The sequence below is a fragment of the Hypanus sabinus genome, chromosome X1 (assembly GCF_030144855.1).
Source record: "Hypanus sabinus isolate sHypSab1 chromosome X1, sHypSab1.hap1, whole genome shotgun sequence".
NCBI classification, from domain to species: Eukaryota; Metazoa; Chordata; class Chondrichthyes; order Myliobatiformes; family Dasyatidae; genus Hypanus; species Hypanus sabinus.
Genome location: NC_082738.1, coordinates 14,997,958 through 15,016,845, shown reverse-complemented (window position 1 = coordinate 15,016,845; position 18,888 = coordinate 14,997,958). Strand labels below are relative to the sequence as shown.

The 18,888-nt window shown below is 44.5% G+C and overlaps 1 protein-coding gene across 1 annotated transcript in view; it reads right to left on the bottom strand.

Moving 5' to 3' along the window:
- The window catches only part of LOC132384996 (basic proline-rich protein-like), a 134,262-nt gene that overhangs the window by 97,956 nt on the left and 17,418 nt on the right, over positions 1 to 18,888 (bottom strand). The window contains exon 3 of the mRNA XM_059956721.1: positions 15,192 to 17,545. Coding sequence (XP_059812704.1) covers positions 15,192 to 17,545 — 2,354 coding nt within the window. The remainder of the gene's footprint in view (positions 1 to 15,191; positions 17,546 to 18,888) is intronic.

Genomic DNA, 18,888 nt, shown 5'->3' with positions numbered 1-18,888 from the left:
AAATAGAAGCAAAGTTAACATTTCAGTTTGAAAACCCTTCATTAGAACCTGCAAATTGTTTCCTGCTATATTTCAGATTTCAAGCATCCACATTTTTTATTTACTAAAGAAATAGTTTATAATTCTCAATCAATACATATTTCACTGTGAAACGGACTCAATTGTTCATATGTGATTAACTAAGGTAGATAAGGATGGGGCTAAAACAGGCTCATAAGATTGCAAACAATAATAGTGGCCCTGAAGATTGGGAGAGTTTTGGAAATCAGGAAAAGATGACTAAAAATTGATAAAAGAGGGGAAAATAGAATTTCAGCTTAAACTTTCTTGAATTGTAAGTTTCTACATGTACATTAGGAGGAAATGAAAACAACAGTAAGAGTTGGAAAAGGAAATTAATAATAAAGAAATTGGAAAGATAGAAAGCAATTATTTTGCATCTACCATTAGGTTAAAAACTCTCAAGCACACCAAAAATTGTAGATAATCAAAGGAGCAAATGAGAGGGAGGAACTTTAAGTAATTAGCATCATTAGAAAAAATCATGTTTGGCAAATCAATGAGATTAATTGCTAATAAATTTTCTGGATTTGACCTGCATCCTGGGCTATCGTGATGGTGGAAGTATTGGTTGCCAACTTCCAAAGCTCCCGAGATTCTGTAAAAAGCTTCCAGTAGATTAGGAAACAAGAAAGATAGAAGAGGGGAAGCAGGAACCAATGGATCAGTCCGCCTCACGTTGTGATGGAACTTAACAAGCAGTATTTTGATTGGTTACATCAGCAAAATTGCTGATCCAACTGTCTCTACATGCCATACTGACCACCAAGAATTAAAAAGCAAATGTCTCATCTTTTCAAAGGGGAAATTTCAGATTTTGTGCCCTTTAAGGTGACCTCCTTGCTTGAGGACAGTCTAACATAAATAAGACACAATCTTATGACCTAAGTAAGCACAATCCATATTCACAGAGGTTCTGAGCAGAAAAATAAGAAACATTCACAGTATTTTGAAAACAAAAGAAGACAGCACAATAAGGAATTATCGAAAGGCAGGAAGTTGTCAATTTGGCCTAATTGCATCATGCACTGGGGTGCTTTCTTCAGTTACTTGATGAGGTAACCGTAGCCTTTGGCCAGGAGCAGATGTTGTCAAGTGGTGCTCAACCTTCATAGAGTGTTTTGACCCTTAACTACTATACTCTCCAGTTGGCGGGTCAGCAGTGGTGGTCAAGTCACTGCCCATCTGCTCTTGACTTTCAACTTAACTCCTCTCGCCTGCTCCATACCCAGCAAGAGGCTCTTTCTGCTTCCTCCCCCATCCTGAGAGCTGCTCGGTTCTTGCTCTTTTCGTCAAGGCCCAGTGCAGACAGCAACCTCCATGCCAACCTTGTCAGGAACCCTCTGCAGCCGATCTCTATGGGGAATAGCCACGTCTGCCATCGTTTGTCCCTGCACTCCTGGACTAAGGATTGGTACTCAGGGCCTTCCTCTCATGAGCCTCCTTATATCTTTCACGGTACTGTCAGCTCCACCAGGATGATCTTCTTGTCCTCGGTGGACCTCAGTACTATGTCTGGTTGAAGTGTGTTTTGCACCACCTCCGGGAACTGCAACTTCCTCCCCACATCAACCGTCATCTCCCATGACAAGGCAGTTTGCAGCAGATTGGATTTAGGCCTCTTTGATATGACTGGTGTGGCCCACTTCTTGGTGAAAATGACTGTCCTGTTTGGCTCTCTGCCAGCTGGTCTCTTTTTACACCTCTCCTGCTCCAGTGTGTCAGCGAGGGACAGCAGGATACTATCCTTGTGTTAAAACTGTTTTGCATCCTGACAGTATGTGTGCCTGTGAACCCTGCTGATGACAAAACTTGCAGTTAAGGCCCCATGTGCGCAGTTGTGATGGGGTAGAGAGAGTGTCATACATGGACTGCAGGAGGAAAGAAATGTGGATGGGCTCCAGTCTCTAAAACTCTGCCCAAGTGATCTTGTGCTTGGGAAGATCCCATTTCATCCAGGTGCCCTGTGACCCCAAGTCCACTGCCTTTCGTCCTCATGGTTCTGTACTTCTGCCTGGACCATGTCATGCCCATCCCTTACACTTGCACCCCCCACCATTCAGAAATGGGGATACAATAAAGTCATAGAAAAGTACAGCACAAAACAGGCCCTTCGGCCCATCAACATGGCACCGGGACCATAGCCCTCCATACCCCTACCTTCCATGTACCTATCCAAGCTTCTCTTAAACATTGAAATCGAGCTTGCATGCACAACTTGTGCTGGCAGCTGGTCCCACACTCTCACAACCCTCAGAGTGAAGAAACTTTCCCTCATGTTCCCCTTAAACTTTTCACCTTTCACCCTCAACCCATGACCTCTGGTTGTAGTCCCACCAACTTCAGTGGAAAAAGCCTGCTTACATTTACCCTATCTATACCCCGCATAATTTTGTATACCTCTATCAAATCTCCTCTCAGTCTTCTATGTTCTAAGGCATACAGTCCTCACCTGTTCAATCTTTCCTCATAACTCAGGTCCTCCAGACCCAGCAACATCTTTGTAAATTTTCTCTGTACTCTTTCAACCTTGTTTACATCTTGTCTGTAGGTAGGTGACCAAAACTGCACACGATACTCCAAATTAGGCATCACCGCCATCACCACCATCTTAGAAACATAGAAACATAGAAAACCTACAGCACAATACAGGCCCTTCAGCCCACAAAGCTGTGCTGAACATGTCCTTACCTGAGAGATTACCTAGGGTTACCCATAGCCCTCTATTTTTCTAAGCTCCATGTACCTGTCCAGGAACATCTTAAAAGACCCGATCGTATCCGCCTCTACCACCGTCACCGGCAGCCCATTCCACGCACTCACCACTCTCTGAGTAAAAAACTTACCCCTGATATCTCCTCTGTACCTATTCCCTAGCATCTTAAAATTGTGCCCTCTCATGCTAGCCACTTCGGCTCTGGGAAAAAGCCTCTGAGTATCCACACGATCAATGCTTCTTATCATCTTATACACCTCTATCAGGTCACCTCTCATCCTCCATTGCTCCAAGGAGAAAAGGCCGAGTTCACTCAACCTATTCTCATAAGGCATGCTCCCCAATCCAGGCAACATCCTTGTAAATCTCCTCTGCACCCTTTCTATGGTTTCCACATCCTTCCTGTAGTGAGGCGACCACAACTGAGCACAGTACCCCAAGTGGGGTCTGACCAGGGTCCTATATAGCTGCAACATCACCTCTCAGCTCCCCTCTAAGACAACTTCAACATAACATCCCATCGCCTGTACTGAATACTTTGATTTATGAAGCCCAGTGTGCTAAAAGCTTTCTTTACGACCCTGTCAATCTGTGACACCACTTTCAATGAACTATAGAACTGCATTCCCAGATCCCCTTGCTCCAACGCATTCCTCAGTGCCTCCTGAGGAATGGATTTGCTGAGTTTCGCTCCTGGCGTGGAATCACATACAAAATAAAGCCAGAGCCTAGACAGGATTGTGATATTAAAACAAATGCTCACTCAGTTTTATGCCCCATGCATGTGACTAGGAAGACTCCATCCCAATACTGCTTTCTTGTCCAGGTGGATTTGCTCAAACCACTTGTTCTCCTTTTGAGTAGAAAGCTCATTTGCAAAGGTAAGTAAAAATGAAACAAAAGAACCTATAGATGCTGGAAATATGAAATAAAAAAACAAAGCCTATACTTTATTAGGAGTTTGAGGAAATTTGGCATGTCAATAAATACACTCAAAAACTTCTATATTTGTACCGTGGAGAGCATTCTGACAGGCTGCATCACTGTCTGGTATGGAGGGGCTACTACACAGGACCGAAAGAAGCTGCAGAGGGTTGTAACTCTAGTCAGCTCCATCTTGGGCACTAGCCTACAAAGTACCCAGGAGATCTTCAGGCAGCGGTGTCTCAGAAAGGCAGCGTCCATTATTAAGGACCCCCAGGTCATGCCCTTTTCTCACTGTTACCATCAGGTAGGAGGTACAGAAGCCTGAAGGCACACACTCAGCGATTCAGGAACGGCTTCTTCCCCTCTGATTCCTAAATGGACATTGAATCTTTGGACACTACCTCACTTTTTTTTAATATACAGTATTTTTTTGCACTTTTAAAAAATCTATTCAATATATGTAATTGATTTACTTGTTTATTTATTATTAAGTTTTATATCTATTTTTTCTCTCTGTCTGCTAGATTATGTATTGCATTGAACTGCTGCTGCTAAGTTAACACATTTCATGTCACGTGCCGGTGATAATAAGTTCAAAATAAATTTATTATCTTAAGTACATATATGTCTCCATATATAGAACCCAAAGACTCATTTTCTTGTGGACATACTCAATAAGTCTATAGAATAATAACCATAACAGAATCAATGAAAAGATTGCACCAACTTTGGTGTTCAACCAGTGTGCAGAAACTGTACAAATAGAAAAAAATAAATAATAATAATAATAATAAATAAATAAGCAATAAATATTGTGAACATGAAATGAAGAGTTCTTGAAAGTGAGTCCATAGGTTGTGGGAATATTTTAATGATGGGGCAAGTGAAGTTAGTAAGTCATCCCCTTTGGTTCAAGAGCCTAATGGTTGAGGGGTAGTAACTGTTCCTGAACCTGGTGGCGCTAGTCCTGTACTTTCTTCCCAATGGCAACAGCGAGAAGAGAGCATGTCATGGGTGATGGTTCAACTGAAATTCCTCATAAAAGTCAGCTGGTCGGGCAGCAACTGATAAAGTAAAATCCATCAACGTTTTACTTCCGCAGCTGCTGAATGACATCGATGCCAGTTCTGCCAAAGGGTCTGCGATTTGATTTATTGATTGGGCTTCTCTTTCCATAGATGCTGTCTGACATGCTAACTGTTCCCAGCATTTTCTGTTTTTGATTCAAAGTTCATCTACTGTATTCTCCACCTGATTAAGAATCTGTTTAGGTTTTAAACCATTTATTGTACTTGGCAGCCCTGTCTACAGGTTAAGAAATGCCAACTTAGAACTATCACTATTGTAATATATCGCATTGTTTTGCAAGATCCAACCAATTTCAAAATCAATTTTCAGCAATATCTGAGATCCCATGACCTTTCAGCTTCAGCATGAGCCTCCACATGAAAGACCTTATCAAATGTATCCTGAGAGATGAAATATACAGTCTTTGCTTTCTTCACAGCCTCGGTTACACTGTCAAAGGATACCAATAAATTAATCTGGCACATTCTGGCTTTTATAAACCCAGGTTAAACTGGATTTATTGCACTTATGCTTGTTTGATGCTTGTGAATTGCTTGCTTTATAATAGATGCAAGTTTTATCTGCATTATAGATGTCAAGATAACAAGTCTTCAATCCCTAGGATTATGTTTCTGACATTTTTGCTTGAATCGCTGCTTTCTTGACCTCAAGCATCACCCTGTATTTGGCTTATTTTTCCAATTTTCAGCTATTTGTCTTTCAGCTCGATTTTCTTTTAGGGAAAGCTGAATTGGAGATATGCATTTAATTCCTTTTAGTTTTCTTTGAGAGACAATTGAAAGAAACAACAAATAAACGATCATGCATGTACTGTTCAAAACCCCAGTTAATAGTATAAATCCAAGCTGGAAGAAGTGTAATTCTGTGACGACTTTTATAAAACTATAACTGTAATATTCATGACCCGATCCAGAAATACCCCAAGCCAAAGGGTAGAATAGTCCCAGAGGACACTTAAGTGCACAAACAAAATTTGCAATTATGTACAATTTGAGTAAAAAAGTCTTTTCACTTCTATTCTGAAGTTGTGTTGTATCAAAGAAACCATAAAAGGTGAACAAAACCTTTAAAGTCTATGCATTATTTACTAAACAGAGCAACTGAGATAAACTTCTGTTTTCAAGAATATGCACAAAACTGCTTGGTAGCTCACGGAATATTTATAAAAAATAATCTTGATTTTACATGGCATATGGTGTAGAATAGAGACACAAAAGAACATTGGAGTTAAGTATGATTGCAGGTGTTTTAAGGATTGCAGCAAATTTTCAAAGTACTATTTTGACAGTGAGTCTTTGAGCTGTTCCCCAGTGCGTGCTTTGATTGGTTGATTGCATTCTAGATACAGAATTCAAAAGCAAATGTCGAGTATCAATCTCGAGGCCAAATCCATGAATAGACCATAGCCAACATTGTAGCACAAATGAATGGCGGTATTTAGAAGATATTGACATTCACTTAGGCTGCAATCCAACCAGCGTAAGAAAGGAACTACAACAGCTGTTTGGTATGCTGGGGAGAAACAGGTGGGGTAAGGACAGCAATGACTAAATATAGTCCAAGACGACTCAAAGCCACTGACTGCATTTCATGTATGGAACCTTGCTCAACTCTGTTAAGTATAAATTGGTGGAAAGCACCTGATATTCTCTCAGCCAAGGGTCCTGAACCGCCCATTTTTCAGATTCCATTTCTTGTCATGGCCATGATGCAAGAGTATTCCGTGCAATAAGCTTTCTCATGGCTACTGTCTAAAAAAAGCATGATTTAACTTGTTGGGTGCAGAACAATCACTTCTTTTACTGGGAGGTGTAGAAGACTGCTGACACTCCCTTCTGAGATTCTAAAATCTGAGAAAACTAATTACAGCTTCCAAAGCACATTCTTATAATAACTTTTCTTACTCCTGAGGTGTTACCTTTATCTTGTCCATTCCCTTCCCACCCCCTCCACCTGGGCAAATTTTGCTCTCATTTGCCCTATATTATTTTACACTAGACACGGACTTCTGACTCTTTTCTACTTTAAAAACTCTCCCATGCATGTTTCCTGTCATCGTCAGACACAATGGCAACGGCCATACAATGACAAACAATGTCTTTGTTCACTTAACCAACTGAATAACTGGACACCTCCAGGTCTTCACAAGCTCCTAATATTTATTTTTCTCACTCTCTCTTCATACTCTGCTAGATGATTTCCATCAGATTGTTTTCATTGTGTTAATTGCTTGTTTAATTCATTTTGTCTTTTAAGTCATTCTAACTATACTTTTGGTGACCCATTTAAGTATCTCCTTCTCTGGTCACTTTCATTTGCACGGCTCCTGCGCTGGGTCATATTTCACTAAAGTAAAGGTGCAGTAGACATGGTCTTTGCTGTTGTATTATGACCATCTGGCTGCTGAGCTGGGCTGATAATTCGCAGAGCAACTCAACATTGTGCTTAGATACAAAGGATCATGTGGAGCTAGTATATGGAGAGACTAAGCAAAAATGAACATAACAGTCAAGTACATTCACTTATATGGATATGAAATCAGGTGGTTGCGCTTCCAGCATGCAGTCCTCCTATTTGATTTTCCCCTATGTGCTGCATCCAAACAATTTGTTACACCCAACAAGAGGAAAATCATCAGATGGAGACATACCCAGGCTCAAAACAATTGAAGATAGCTTGTTTTGCAGCTCCTGTTAGATAAAGGCCAATGTTATATCAACCTCTTCTGTACCCATGTTTTTGCTTTTTGCGATTTGTGCAGTTACAGTAAGTACCAAATCCCTTTGTTCCTCTTCACTTTTCATAAAATACACTGGTTTTTCCTTTCCCAGATCCAAGGTGGATTAGTGCACACAGTACAGGACTCTCGTGAGGATGGTTGATTATGCTGGATAACATGGATATTCATATGCCTGGATAAAACTATAATGTACAAACTGATCATAGTACTGCAGCCATGAAAATATTTTATCACAGTCATTAACATTGATAATAATATTAGTAATTTCTGTTCAAAAGCATTGAATACAGCTATAATTGTATGTGTAACTTTGGATTTTCAGTGATGAGATCCACAAATGAATTAAATAGTATTGGCTATTTAATGAATTAAATAGAACCAGATCATAGTCAAAAGAGATTAATATTTTGGACTGGGAATAAAAGAAAGATTTTTGAGTTTGAGGGTCAGGCTTCTTTGTCCCAGAGTTGTTCATTTGCAAAGTACATTAAGAAAGATTGGTAGAGTTGTGACTATTAAGGGAATCAATAGATACGAGAGTAAAAGTAGAAAGTGATGGAAATACTCAGAAGGTCAGGCAGTGTCTGTGGAGAGAAAAAAACTAATTGATGTTTCCGATCAATGACCTTTAATGATGGATAATTAGATAGGGCCAACAAGGTGTAGTTGAGGTAAGAGGTCACCAAGGTATTATTGAATGGTGGAACAGGCTCAAAGAATGAATGACCTCCTGCAGTTCCTTGTTCTTTATTAATAAAATATGCCTCAATGAGATGCTAATTTCTTGCTAGTTCCTTTGACGGAACAGGAGGACGCAAGTTGTTCATGAAAGGAGTTTACTCTCTTTCCCATGTATAAACTAAGGAGTGTGTTGTCAATGGTATTGAGTGGGCCTTGAGCCTTAGAAGTATGAAGGGTGTATGGTGGATGTGGGGAAGGAAGGGTGAAATAAGAACAACTTCCTGATTTAAAAAAATTATTAAAATAGGTAGAAAGGATAAATTAGTGATTGTCAGGAGGAAGTGTTAATTGGAGAAGCAGGGACATACCCCTGTCCCAGCCTGCCTTCCCACTGGCTGAATGTGCTCCTGTAATTACTTCGCTAATTTTCAATATTCTCCATGCAAAGAATTAAAGGGATATTACAGTTGGCACGGTAGCTACTCACTGTTATACCAATGTCTCTTAAATACTGCAGAAGGAAAGTTAATTTTAAAGCATACAATTTGATCAATGAGCATGCAATGGTGCCAATTATTGCACAAATTACTGCAACTTAATCATGACATTTGGTTAAACGGTGCTTCAATTTATTTTTGTATTTTAATTTACAGCAAAAATATAGGTTCACTGAGGCAGAAAGGCTGGGGGAGATGGAGTGTGTGGATCATATTGATTAACAGTGACAAGGATTAGTGTATCATGTTTACAAGCAGCCTAATTACTGCCAGTGGCAGCTCAGTAGGAAAAAAAGCCGCAACTGAAACACTTAATGACAGCAGAATTTCCATGGAACAATGGAAAAATAAAAGTTGTATCTTCTGAAATTCAAAAGAACTTTGGTAAGAATGAACTTGTTTTCATTCACCTTGTTCTGTTTTGGTACAAGAGCCCTGGACTAAAACAATGGATTGGTAGATTATTAGCTTTAATTGGGAACGACAAATTGCCCATGAAGCTATTACCCTGATTTGCAATCCTATCTGAACCAAGGTAACAGATATGGCACAAAGTGATGCACTGGTGCTGCAAAGGTCACTGCTTTATTAATTAAGTACCCTAAGCATTTATGTTATGTAGAAAAGTCTATAGAAAGTTAAGTAAATGCATCATATTTAAAGGGATGTGTAAATTTAAGTCGGCATCTAGTCATCTTCCTGTTCCTCACATGCGAGTAGAATACCTCAGGGTTTTCCCTAATCCTACACTCCTGGACACACCTAACAAATTCTGCCTCATCTAAACCCCTTGCGCTAAAGAGGTGCCAATCAAGATTCAGGAAGTTGAAGTCACCCGTGACAACAACCCTGTCATTTTTGCACTTTTCCAAAATGCACCTAGGGATCTGCTGCTCAGTGTCCCTGTTGCTGGTGGGGGTCTACGGAATGCTCTCAGTAGAGTGATTGCTCCTTTCCTGTTTCTAACTTCCACTTACACTGACTCAAAAGATGATCCCTCCATGATGTCCTCCCTTTCTGAAGCTGTGCCTGCAATGACGTTGATTCCTTCAAGTTCATCCTTTTGTACAAGTCATACCCTCCCCAGTAGAGATCCCAATGATCCAGAAATCTGAACCCCTGCCCCCTGCACCAACTCTTCAGCCACACATTCATCTGCCAAATCATCCTATTCTTACCCTCACAGGTAGAAATCCAGAGATTACTACCTTTGAGGTCCTGCTTTCTAGCTTCTTTCCTAACTTCCTATATTCTCTGTTCAGAACCTCATCCCTTTTCCTACCATCGCTATTGGTGCCAATATGTACCACGACTTCTTCATAACACACACATTGCCAAGTGCAGTCACTTTCACCTCACCTCACCTCAGTTTTTTAGTCCACGTGTAGACCAATGCTGTGATGACGTGTTTCTGGCAGAACCCTAACTGGACAGGTTGCTTGAGAGAAAGCACTCTTGCCGACAGCTTCCATCGCCATGCTGATATTTGAGAGTAGAGTGACGATTGAGAATCAGTTAGGTTGTATTTATCTTGCTTTTTCTGTGAACAGGACGTACTGTAAGTGCTGATATAATTTAAAACTTGTGAGCAAATACACTGATACAGATTGTAGTGTGAATGGCAACAAGTGAATCCACTGTGTTATATATATGCAAATTTTGTGAATGAGGTATATTTTTGAAAAAAATAATCTGATGTTGATGAAGTGGACAAAGTAGTAAATGATTCTGGATAAATCCAGCACCTACCTTACTTAGCAGTATATGATGAGTAAGCACTTTGAAAAAAAGCTTAGGCTTTTATGCTTTTATCTGAATGGACTGGTGTGCTGCCTTTAGGTTTTATTTCTGAATGTAAGAACACATACTTGGAGTACTGTTGTGCTCTCAAAAAATGGTCAGATTTCAGGAATGGGTAGCTGGTAGTTTCTGTAGAATATTTTCTCATTCTTCTTTCATGTATTTAGTATCATTACACATCATGTCTATGGTTGCAGGAGGCAGTTGGGCCAAAGTGCTGCTCCTGGGATCTCCTGTTACACAGTGGAGCTTATGTGACCCTGTAATGGTTGGAATAAAAGCTAATCCCAAAAGCTAATCATATTTTCCCATATCCCTGTAAACCAGTGGTTCCCAAACATTTTTATGCCATGGGCCAATACCATTAAGCAAGATGTCCATGGACCCCAGGTTGGTCTAAAGCTTTCCTATCCACATACCCATCCAACTGTTTTTTAAATGTTGTTAATGCACCTCCCTCAACCACCTCCTCTGCCTGTTACCAGAAGCTGTGATTGGTAGCTGCTGAATGGGGAGTGATAAGCTGGAAACAGGGGAGAAAGGCTGCTGAGCTGGGACACAAATCGAGGGCATCAAACAGATAACTCTGGGTAGTGAATGGAGGACGGAGAACAATAGGCAATGGACAGTGAGTGGATGAATGCAATAAATTTAAAAGGTGTGATTTATGACTTATAAATCAAATTGAATTGGCTTTAGGTAAATCTTTCTACCAAATTCTTCTAATTTTCCCCCAATGTGACAGATGAACCAGTCTGTAATTATTAGGTTTTGAATCTTGGAGCTGCATTTGGTCACTTTTGTTTCCGAGGTGCTTCTTTGAAAAGCATCAACTGAAGCATTTCCTCTATTAAATCAAGAAAACTGAAGATGCTGGAAGTGTGAAATAAGGATAGAAGGTATTGGAAACAAAGTTAACATTTCAGATTGAAGAACATTTTCTGGCAAACTTCTCGGTGTTATCATTTCAGAGGACCTGTCCTGGGCCCAGCTTGCAAATGCAATTATGAAGGAAGCACAGCAGCACCTCTACTCCCTTAGGACTTTGTGAAGATTTGGGATGACATCTAAAATATTGACATACCTCTATAGATGTGTGGTGGAGAGTATATTGATTGGCTGCATCACAGCCTGGTATGGAAACACCAATGCCCTTGAAAAGAAAATCCTACAAAATGTAGTAGACATGATCAGTCCATCGTGGGTAAAGCCCTCCCCACCACTGAGCACATCTACACTGAGCATTGTTGCAGGAAAGCAGCCTTCATTATCAGGAACTCCCACCACCCAGGCCATGCTCTCTTCTTGCTGCTGCCGCCATTTGGAAGGTGTTACAGGAGCCTCAGGACTCTCACCACCAGGTTCAGGAACAGTTATTACCCCTCAGCCATCAGGCTCTTGAACCAAAGGGGATAACTACACTCAACTTCAGTCGCCCCATCACTGATCTATTCTCACAACCTAAGGACTCACTTTCAAGGACTCTTCATGTCTTGTTCTTGATATCTATTGCTTATTTATTTATTATTATTATTTCTTTTTGTATTTGCAGAGTTTGAACTTGCACACTGGTTGAGCACCCAAGCTGGTGCAGTCTCTCATTGATTCTATGATGGTTATTATTCTATTATGGATTTATCAATATGAATCTCAGGGTTGTATATGGTGATATATATACTTTGAACTTTGACCTTAGCTCTTGCTCCTCTTTCCAGAGATACTGCCTGGCCTACTGAGTATTTCTTTCATTTTCGAATTGTATTCCTCTACTAGTTCCTTGACAATTTGAGGACCCATCTAATCAGTGGTGGTTCTGGAAATTTGTGGATAATCCTCCCAGTTCCTACATAATATATTCCAATATATCTTTTGATAAAATATATTGTTTTTGATAATGAAATTTGTCCTTGGAAAGAACGATCTCCTGGATTGAACAAGGTTGACTAATTGATGCCTCAGGCCATGAAATGTAAACACCTCACAAAATCATCAAGCTGTCAACAAGATGTATATGTTCAAGCATTACACTGGACATTACTACAGCCAATGAAACTCCAATATTTTCTATAAGCTTATTCCCTGGATGTCAACCATAAATTAAAGCTGGGATTTGAAAATCTGGAAAAGGCACAAATTGAAAATAATTTGTGTTAATTAAGAGAAATGATTTTTAGGTTAGGATAAATATGAAGAATTGGTTCATTATTCACAGACTACTGGCTTCAATTTTTACAGCAAATAAAAGAAAATGATGATGAAGATGCCAATATTATGGTTCTACAGAAACCAGCTCCAGAAACCTACTGAAGTTTTTTTCAAAGTCACATTAACAATCTATCCCATAGTTAAAATAACACACTAAGATCAACCATTTTTAATGTCCAATATAAAGCTTACAAATTCAATAGCATAGCTTTATTTTTGCACTTACTGAATGAAAAATTTCTTACTACTGGAATTGAATACAATTCTATTTCCAGGTCAAATCTCACTACTCTGGATACTTGTTATCTACCACTTTCATTTGGGACTTGTGAGGGTGATTTTCCAAGTCATATGTGAATAATGTCACATTATAGAATAATGTAACTCCTTGTGCAATTTTGTTTGAGGCTGGTACAAGTAGAGATTAGGTCACATTAGTCTAAAACGTGCCTGCCACCGAACTGAGATTCTAACATCAAAAATGTGCCGCAGAGAGCCTTGAGCTTTGGTGAAGACGGTGTACGGCAAGCTTGCCTTCATCGGACGCGATATCAAGTTATGTTACAGCTGTACAAGATATTAGTGAGCCTGCACCAGGGAATATTGTGTGTAATTCTGGCCGTCATAATATAGGCAAAAAAGTGAATGAGCTGGATAGGCTTCACCAGGATGTTGCTGGGACTGGACAGTTTGAGTTATAAGGAGAGATTGGATAGGCTGGGACTTTTCCCTTTGGTGCAAAGGAAACTAGGGTGACCTTACAGAGGTGAATAAAATTATGAGGCACATAATTTGTGGATGATCACAGTCTTTTTCCCATGGTAGGGGAGACTAAAGCTAGAGGGGTGTGGTCGAAAATGAGAGGGGAAAGATTTAAAGGGGACCTGAGGGTGGTGGGTAAATGGAACAAGTGACAGAGGTCTTTAAAAGACATTTCAACAGATTCGTGGACAGGAAATGTACCACAAGCAAGGTTAAGGATCTCAAGGGAGGAAGCAGAGGTGCTCTCATATTCAAGTATCCCATCACCATGGAGCCTATGAAGATCCACACTCTTGCTCCAGCCAGATTGCCTTACCTAAAGAAGTCAAGATCAAAGTTAGAATGTCCCAACCACAGAATCATTACTGATCTATGCCACATATCGGATTGTTTTACTCCTGCAGTATTAGGGAAGTTACTCGTGCTACGTAGTCCTAGTAGAGGGACTTCCTCTCTTTCTTCGAATACAGAAGATCAGACTTTTCTAACACATGGATATGTCACTTTACTGATCTCCCTCACACACTGAACTAAATTGTTGTAAGACAACTGACCTTTCAGAAAAGCACAGAAGGCCATGCATGACCATCAGGGAGTCTTCAATCAAGAGCATAGCGTTATTGTACCCTAAATGAAAGAACAAATCCTGAAAGGTAAAAGTAAGCAGTTAAGTCTTACCTTCAAAAGTATGCCACACTGTGATTGAATCCTTTACAAGATTGATCAGATCATTTAGATGCACAGTTCTTCAGTTTGATTAAGTTATTGCCATCAAAACACTTTAAATTCTGATCAATTCTCCCTGCTTCTATCGAGCAGCAGATACAAAAGACTGAAAGCACGCACCACCAGGCTCAAGGACAGCGTCTACCTCACTGTTATAAGATCATTGAATGGTTCCCAAGTACAATCAGATGGACATTTGACCTCACAATCTATCAGAACCTTATTGACTACCTCCACTACGCATTTTCTCTACCTGTAACAGAGACTGAAGCAACACTGGGTTGTCACACAAGCAAGTCCAGTGACTCAGATGGCAGTGGAACGGACGATGGATTTCAAGTATAACAACTCTCCCAATGACCATTGCAGCAAGTTGAAAGGGATGTGCTTATGACTGGAGAGACTGTGAGGGTCACAAGCCATGGAATGATTTAATACTGAATCAGCATGAAATGAAAGGCTCGAGTTCCCAATACCTCATCGAAAAACGTCCTGCAGTGAGCGGGCAACTCTCAACATAGCAGACTTCACAGACATACGTGAGCACAGATGAGGCGTGGTGTGAATCAGATGCTGTTCGATAACTTAGACAGCCAACAGTAAAAAATAGCTCACTGACAGAGGCCCTCGGCATGTCGCAGGACTTCCCTCAATAGTACAAAAGAGGATTCAAAATTCTGAAGAAGAAAGAGAGAATCCCTGCAGTGCATCAATGATTTCTTAGGATCATTAATGAGCTTTAAACATTGATTGATTATAAACATCTGAATAAGGATATGTGAAGAGATGATTAAACGGTTGCTGCTCTCATGTTGACATTTCTATTGAGGTTGTGATACGTTTTGAATCATTACCCCAAACTGCACAGCATTTCACTAACGATGCGCAAAACTGCCCTGATGTGCAGGTGAGAGACCGTCTTGACGTGGGGTTGAGGGACTGTCCACACGTGGAAGTGTGGCACTGTCCTCACGAGGGGGTGAGGTACCGTCCTCAAGTGGGATTGTGGGGATGTCCTGACGAGGGGGTGTGGGGTTCTCCTCACGAGGGGGTGAGGAACTGTCCTCACGAGGGGGTGTGGGGTTGTTGTGGACTTCCTCACGAGGGGGTGAGGAACTGTCCTCACGAGGGGGTGAGGGACCGTCCTCATGAGGGGGTGTGGGGTTGTCCTCACGTGGGTGTGAGGGACCATCCTCACATGGGGGTGAGGGACCGTCCTCACGTGGGGGTGAGTGACCGTCCTCACGAGGGGGTGAGGGACCGTCCTCACGAGGGGGTGTGGGACATTCCTCACAAGCCGGAGAGGAACTGTCCTCACGAGGGGGTGTGGGGTTGTCCTCACGTGGGGGTGAGTGACCGTCCTCACGTGGGGGTGAGGGACCGTCCTCACGAGGGGGTGAGGGACATTCCTCACGAGGGGGTGAGGGACCGTCCTCACATGGAGGTGTAGGATTGTCCTCACGAGGGGGTGAGGAACTGTCCTCACGAGGGGGTGAGGGACTTTCCTCACGTGGGGGTGAGGAACAGTCCTCACGAGGGGGTGAGGGACTTTCCTCACGAGGGGGTGAGGAACCGTCCTCACGAGGGGGTGAGGGACTTTCCTCACGAGGGGGTGAGGGACATTCCTCACGAGGGGGTGAGGGACTTTCCTCATGAGGGGGTGAGGAACCGTCCTCACGAGGGGGTGAGGAACCGTCCTCACGAGGGGGTGAGGGACCGTCCTCACGTGGGGGTGAGGGACATTCCTCACAAGCCGGAGAGGAACTGTCCTCACGAGGGGGTGTGGGGTTGTCCTCACGAGGGGGTGAGGGACCGTCCTCACGTGGGTGTGAGGGACCGTCCTCACGAGGGGGTGAGGGACCATCCTCACGAGGGGGTGAGGGACATTCCTCACGAGGGGGTGAGGGACATTCCTCACGAGGGGGTGAGGGACCATCCTCACGAGGGGGTGAGGGACCGTCCTCACATGGAGGTGTAGGATTGTCCTCATGAGGGGGTGAGGGGTTGTTGTGGACTTCCTCACGAGGGGGTAAGGGACCATCCTCACGTGGAAGTGTAGGATTGTCCTCACGAGGGGGTGAGGAACTGTCCTCACGAGGGGGAGAGGAACTGTCCTCACGAGGGGGTGAGGGACTTTCCTCACGTGGGGGTGAGGAACCGTCCTCACGAGGGGGAGAGGAACCGTCCTCACGAGGGGGTGAGGAACTGTCCTCACAAGGGGGTAAGGGACTTTCCTCACAAGGGGGTGAGGAACCGTCCTCACGAGGGGGTGAGGGACCGTCCTCACGAGGGGGTGAGGGACTTTCCTCACGTGGGGGTGAGGAACCGTCCTCACGAGGGGGAGAGGAACTGTCCTCACGAGGGGGTGAGGGACTTTCCTCACGTGGGGGTGAGGAACCGTCCTCACGAGGGGGTGTGGGGTTGTCTTCACGAGGGGGTGAGCGACCGTCCTCTCGAGGGGGTGAGGGACCGTCCTCACGAGGGGGTGAGGGACCGTCCTCACGAGGGGGTGAGGGACCGTCCTCACGAGGGGGTGAGGGACCGTCCTCACGAGGGGGTGAGGAACCGTCCTCACGTGGGAGTGAGGGACATTCCTCATGAGGGTGTGAGGGACCGTCCTCACGTGGGGGTGAGGGACCGTCCTCACGAGGGGGTGAGGGACTGTCCTCACGAGGGGGTGTGGGGTTGTCCTCACGAGGGGGTGAGGAACCGTCCTCATGAGGGGGTGAGGGACCGTCCTCACGAGGGGGTGAGGAACCGTCCTCACGAGGGGGTGAGGGACTTTCCTCACGAGGGGGTGAGGAACCGTCCTCACGAGGGGGTGAGGGACTTTCCTCACGAGGGGGTGAGGGACATTCCTCACGAGGGGGTGAGGGACTTTCCTCACGAGGGGGTGAGGAACCGTCCTCACGAGGGGGTGAGGAACTGTCCTCACGAGGGGGTGAGGGACCGTCCTCACGTGGGGGTGTGGGACATTCCTCACAAGCCGGAGAGGAACTGTCCTCACGAGGGGGTGTGGGGTTGTCCTCACGAGGGGGTGAGGGACCGTCCTCACGTGGGTGTGAGGGACCGTCCTCACGAGGGGGTGAGGGACCATCCTCACGAGGGGGTGAGGGACATTCCTCACGAGGGGGTGAGGGACCATCCTCACGAGGGGGTGAGGGACCGTCCTCACATGGAGGTGTAGGATTGTCCTCATGAGGGGGTGAGGGGTTGTTGTGGACTTCCTCACGAGGGGGTAAGGGACCATCCTCACGTGGAAGTGTAGGATTGTCCTCACGAGGGGGTGAGGAACTGTCCTCACGAGGGGGTGAGGGACTTTCCTCACGTGGGGGTGAGGAACTGTCCTCACGAGGGGGTGAGGGACTTTCCTCACGAGGGGGGTGAGGGACTGTCCTCACGAGTTGGTGAGTGACCGTCCTCACGTGGGGGTGAGGGACATTCCTCACAAGCCGGAGAGGAACTGTCCTCACGAGGGGGTGTGGGGTTGTCCTCACGAGGGGGTGAGGGACCGTCCTCACGAGGGGGTGTGGGGTTGTCCTCACGAGGGGGTGAGGGACCGTCCTCACGAGGGGGTGAGGGACCGTCCTCACGAGGGGGTGTGGGGTTGTCCTCACGAGGGGGTGAGGGACCGTCCTCACGTGGGGGTGAGGGACCGTCCTCATGGGGGGGTGAGGGACTGTCCTTAGGAGGGGGTGTGGGGTTGTCCTCACGTGGGGGTGAGGGACCGTCCTCACGAGGGGGTGTGGGGTTGTCCTCACGTGGGGTGCGGGACCGTCCTCACGAGGGGGTGAGGAACCGTCCTCACGTGGGAGTGAGGGACATTCCTCATGAGGGTGTGAGGGACCGTCCTCACGAGGGGGTGTGGGGTTGTCCTCACGAGGGGGTGAGGGACCATCCTCACGAGGGGGTGAGGGACCATCCTCACGAGGGGTTGTGGGGTTGTCCTCACGAGGGGGTGAGGGACCGTCCTCACGAGGGGGTGAGGGACCGTCCTCACGAGGGGGTGAGGGACCGTCCTCACGAGGGGGTGAGGGACCGTCCTCAAGTGGGGGTGAGGGACTTTCCTCACGTGGGGTTGTGGGGTGTCCTGACAAGGGGGTAAGGGGCTGTCGTTAATGGAGGCCTGATCAATAGCTTATATTTTCCCAATGCTTTTTGAGTGTGAGCTGCCCCCCCTCTTGTTAAGCCACTGGAAAGGTGGTGGGAGGGATGCCTCTGATCAGGCAAATCCAGTGGTAAGCATGGGGATAAGCTATTCTGAACATTATCAGTAAATGAATGGGGGCAGTTAGAGACCTCTTGGATCTATCCCCCTCCCAGTCTAATCTGTGGCCCATATTACTCCAATGAGGCTGAAAAAAAGCATGTTGCAGCCTTCTGAACACCTTCTGAAATTCTATACCTGGATCAGTTTTCCTTCTGTGTCGTTGGCTTAGCTTTCTCTCCACCACCCCTCTATTTCCTCTTTGTTTCCCTCTGGGAGTGGAGAATATGCCCATCCTGATCTCCCTGCTCTTTTGTCTGTGTTCTCACTTTTTAACTGCTCCCATTCACTTATTTACCAGATACCCTTGCTTACAGCCTATCCCCATGGCCCTATTAAAGACACTTCCCCACCCTAACCCACCAGCCCCGGCCAGCACCATCCTTGAGGTTTAACAAGCTTCTTTTGTCTCCTTTCC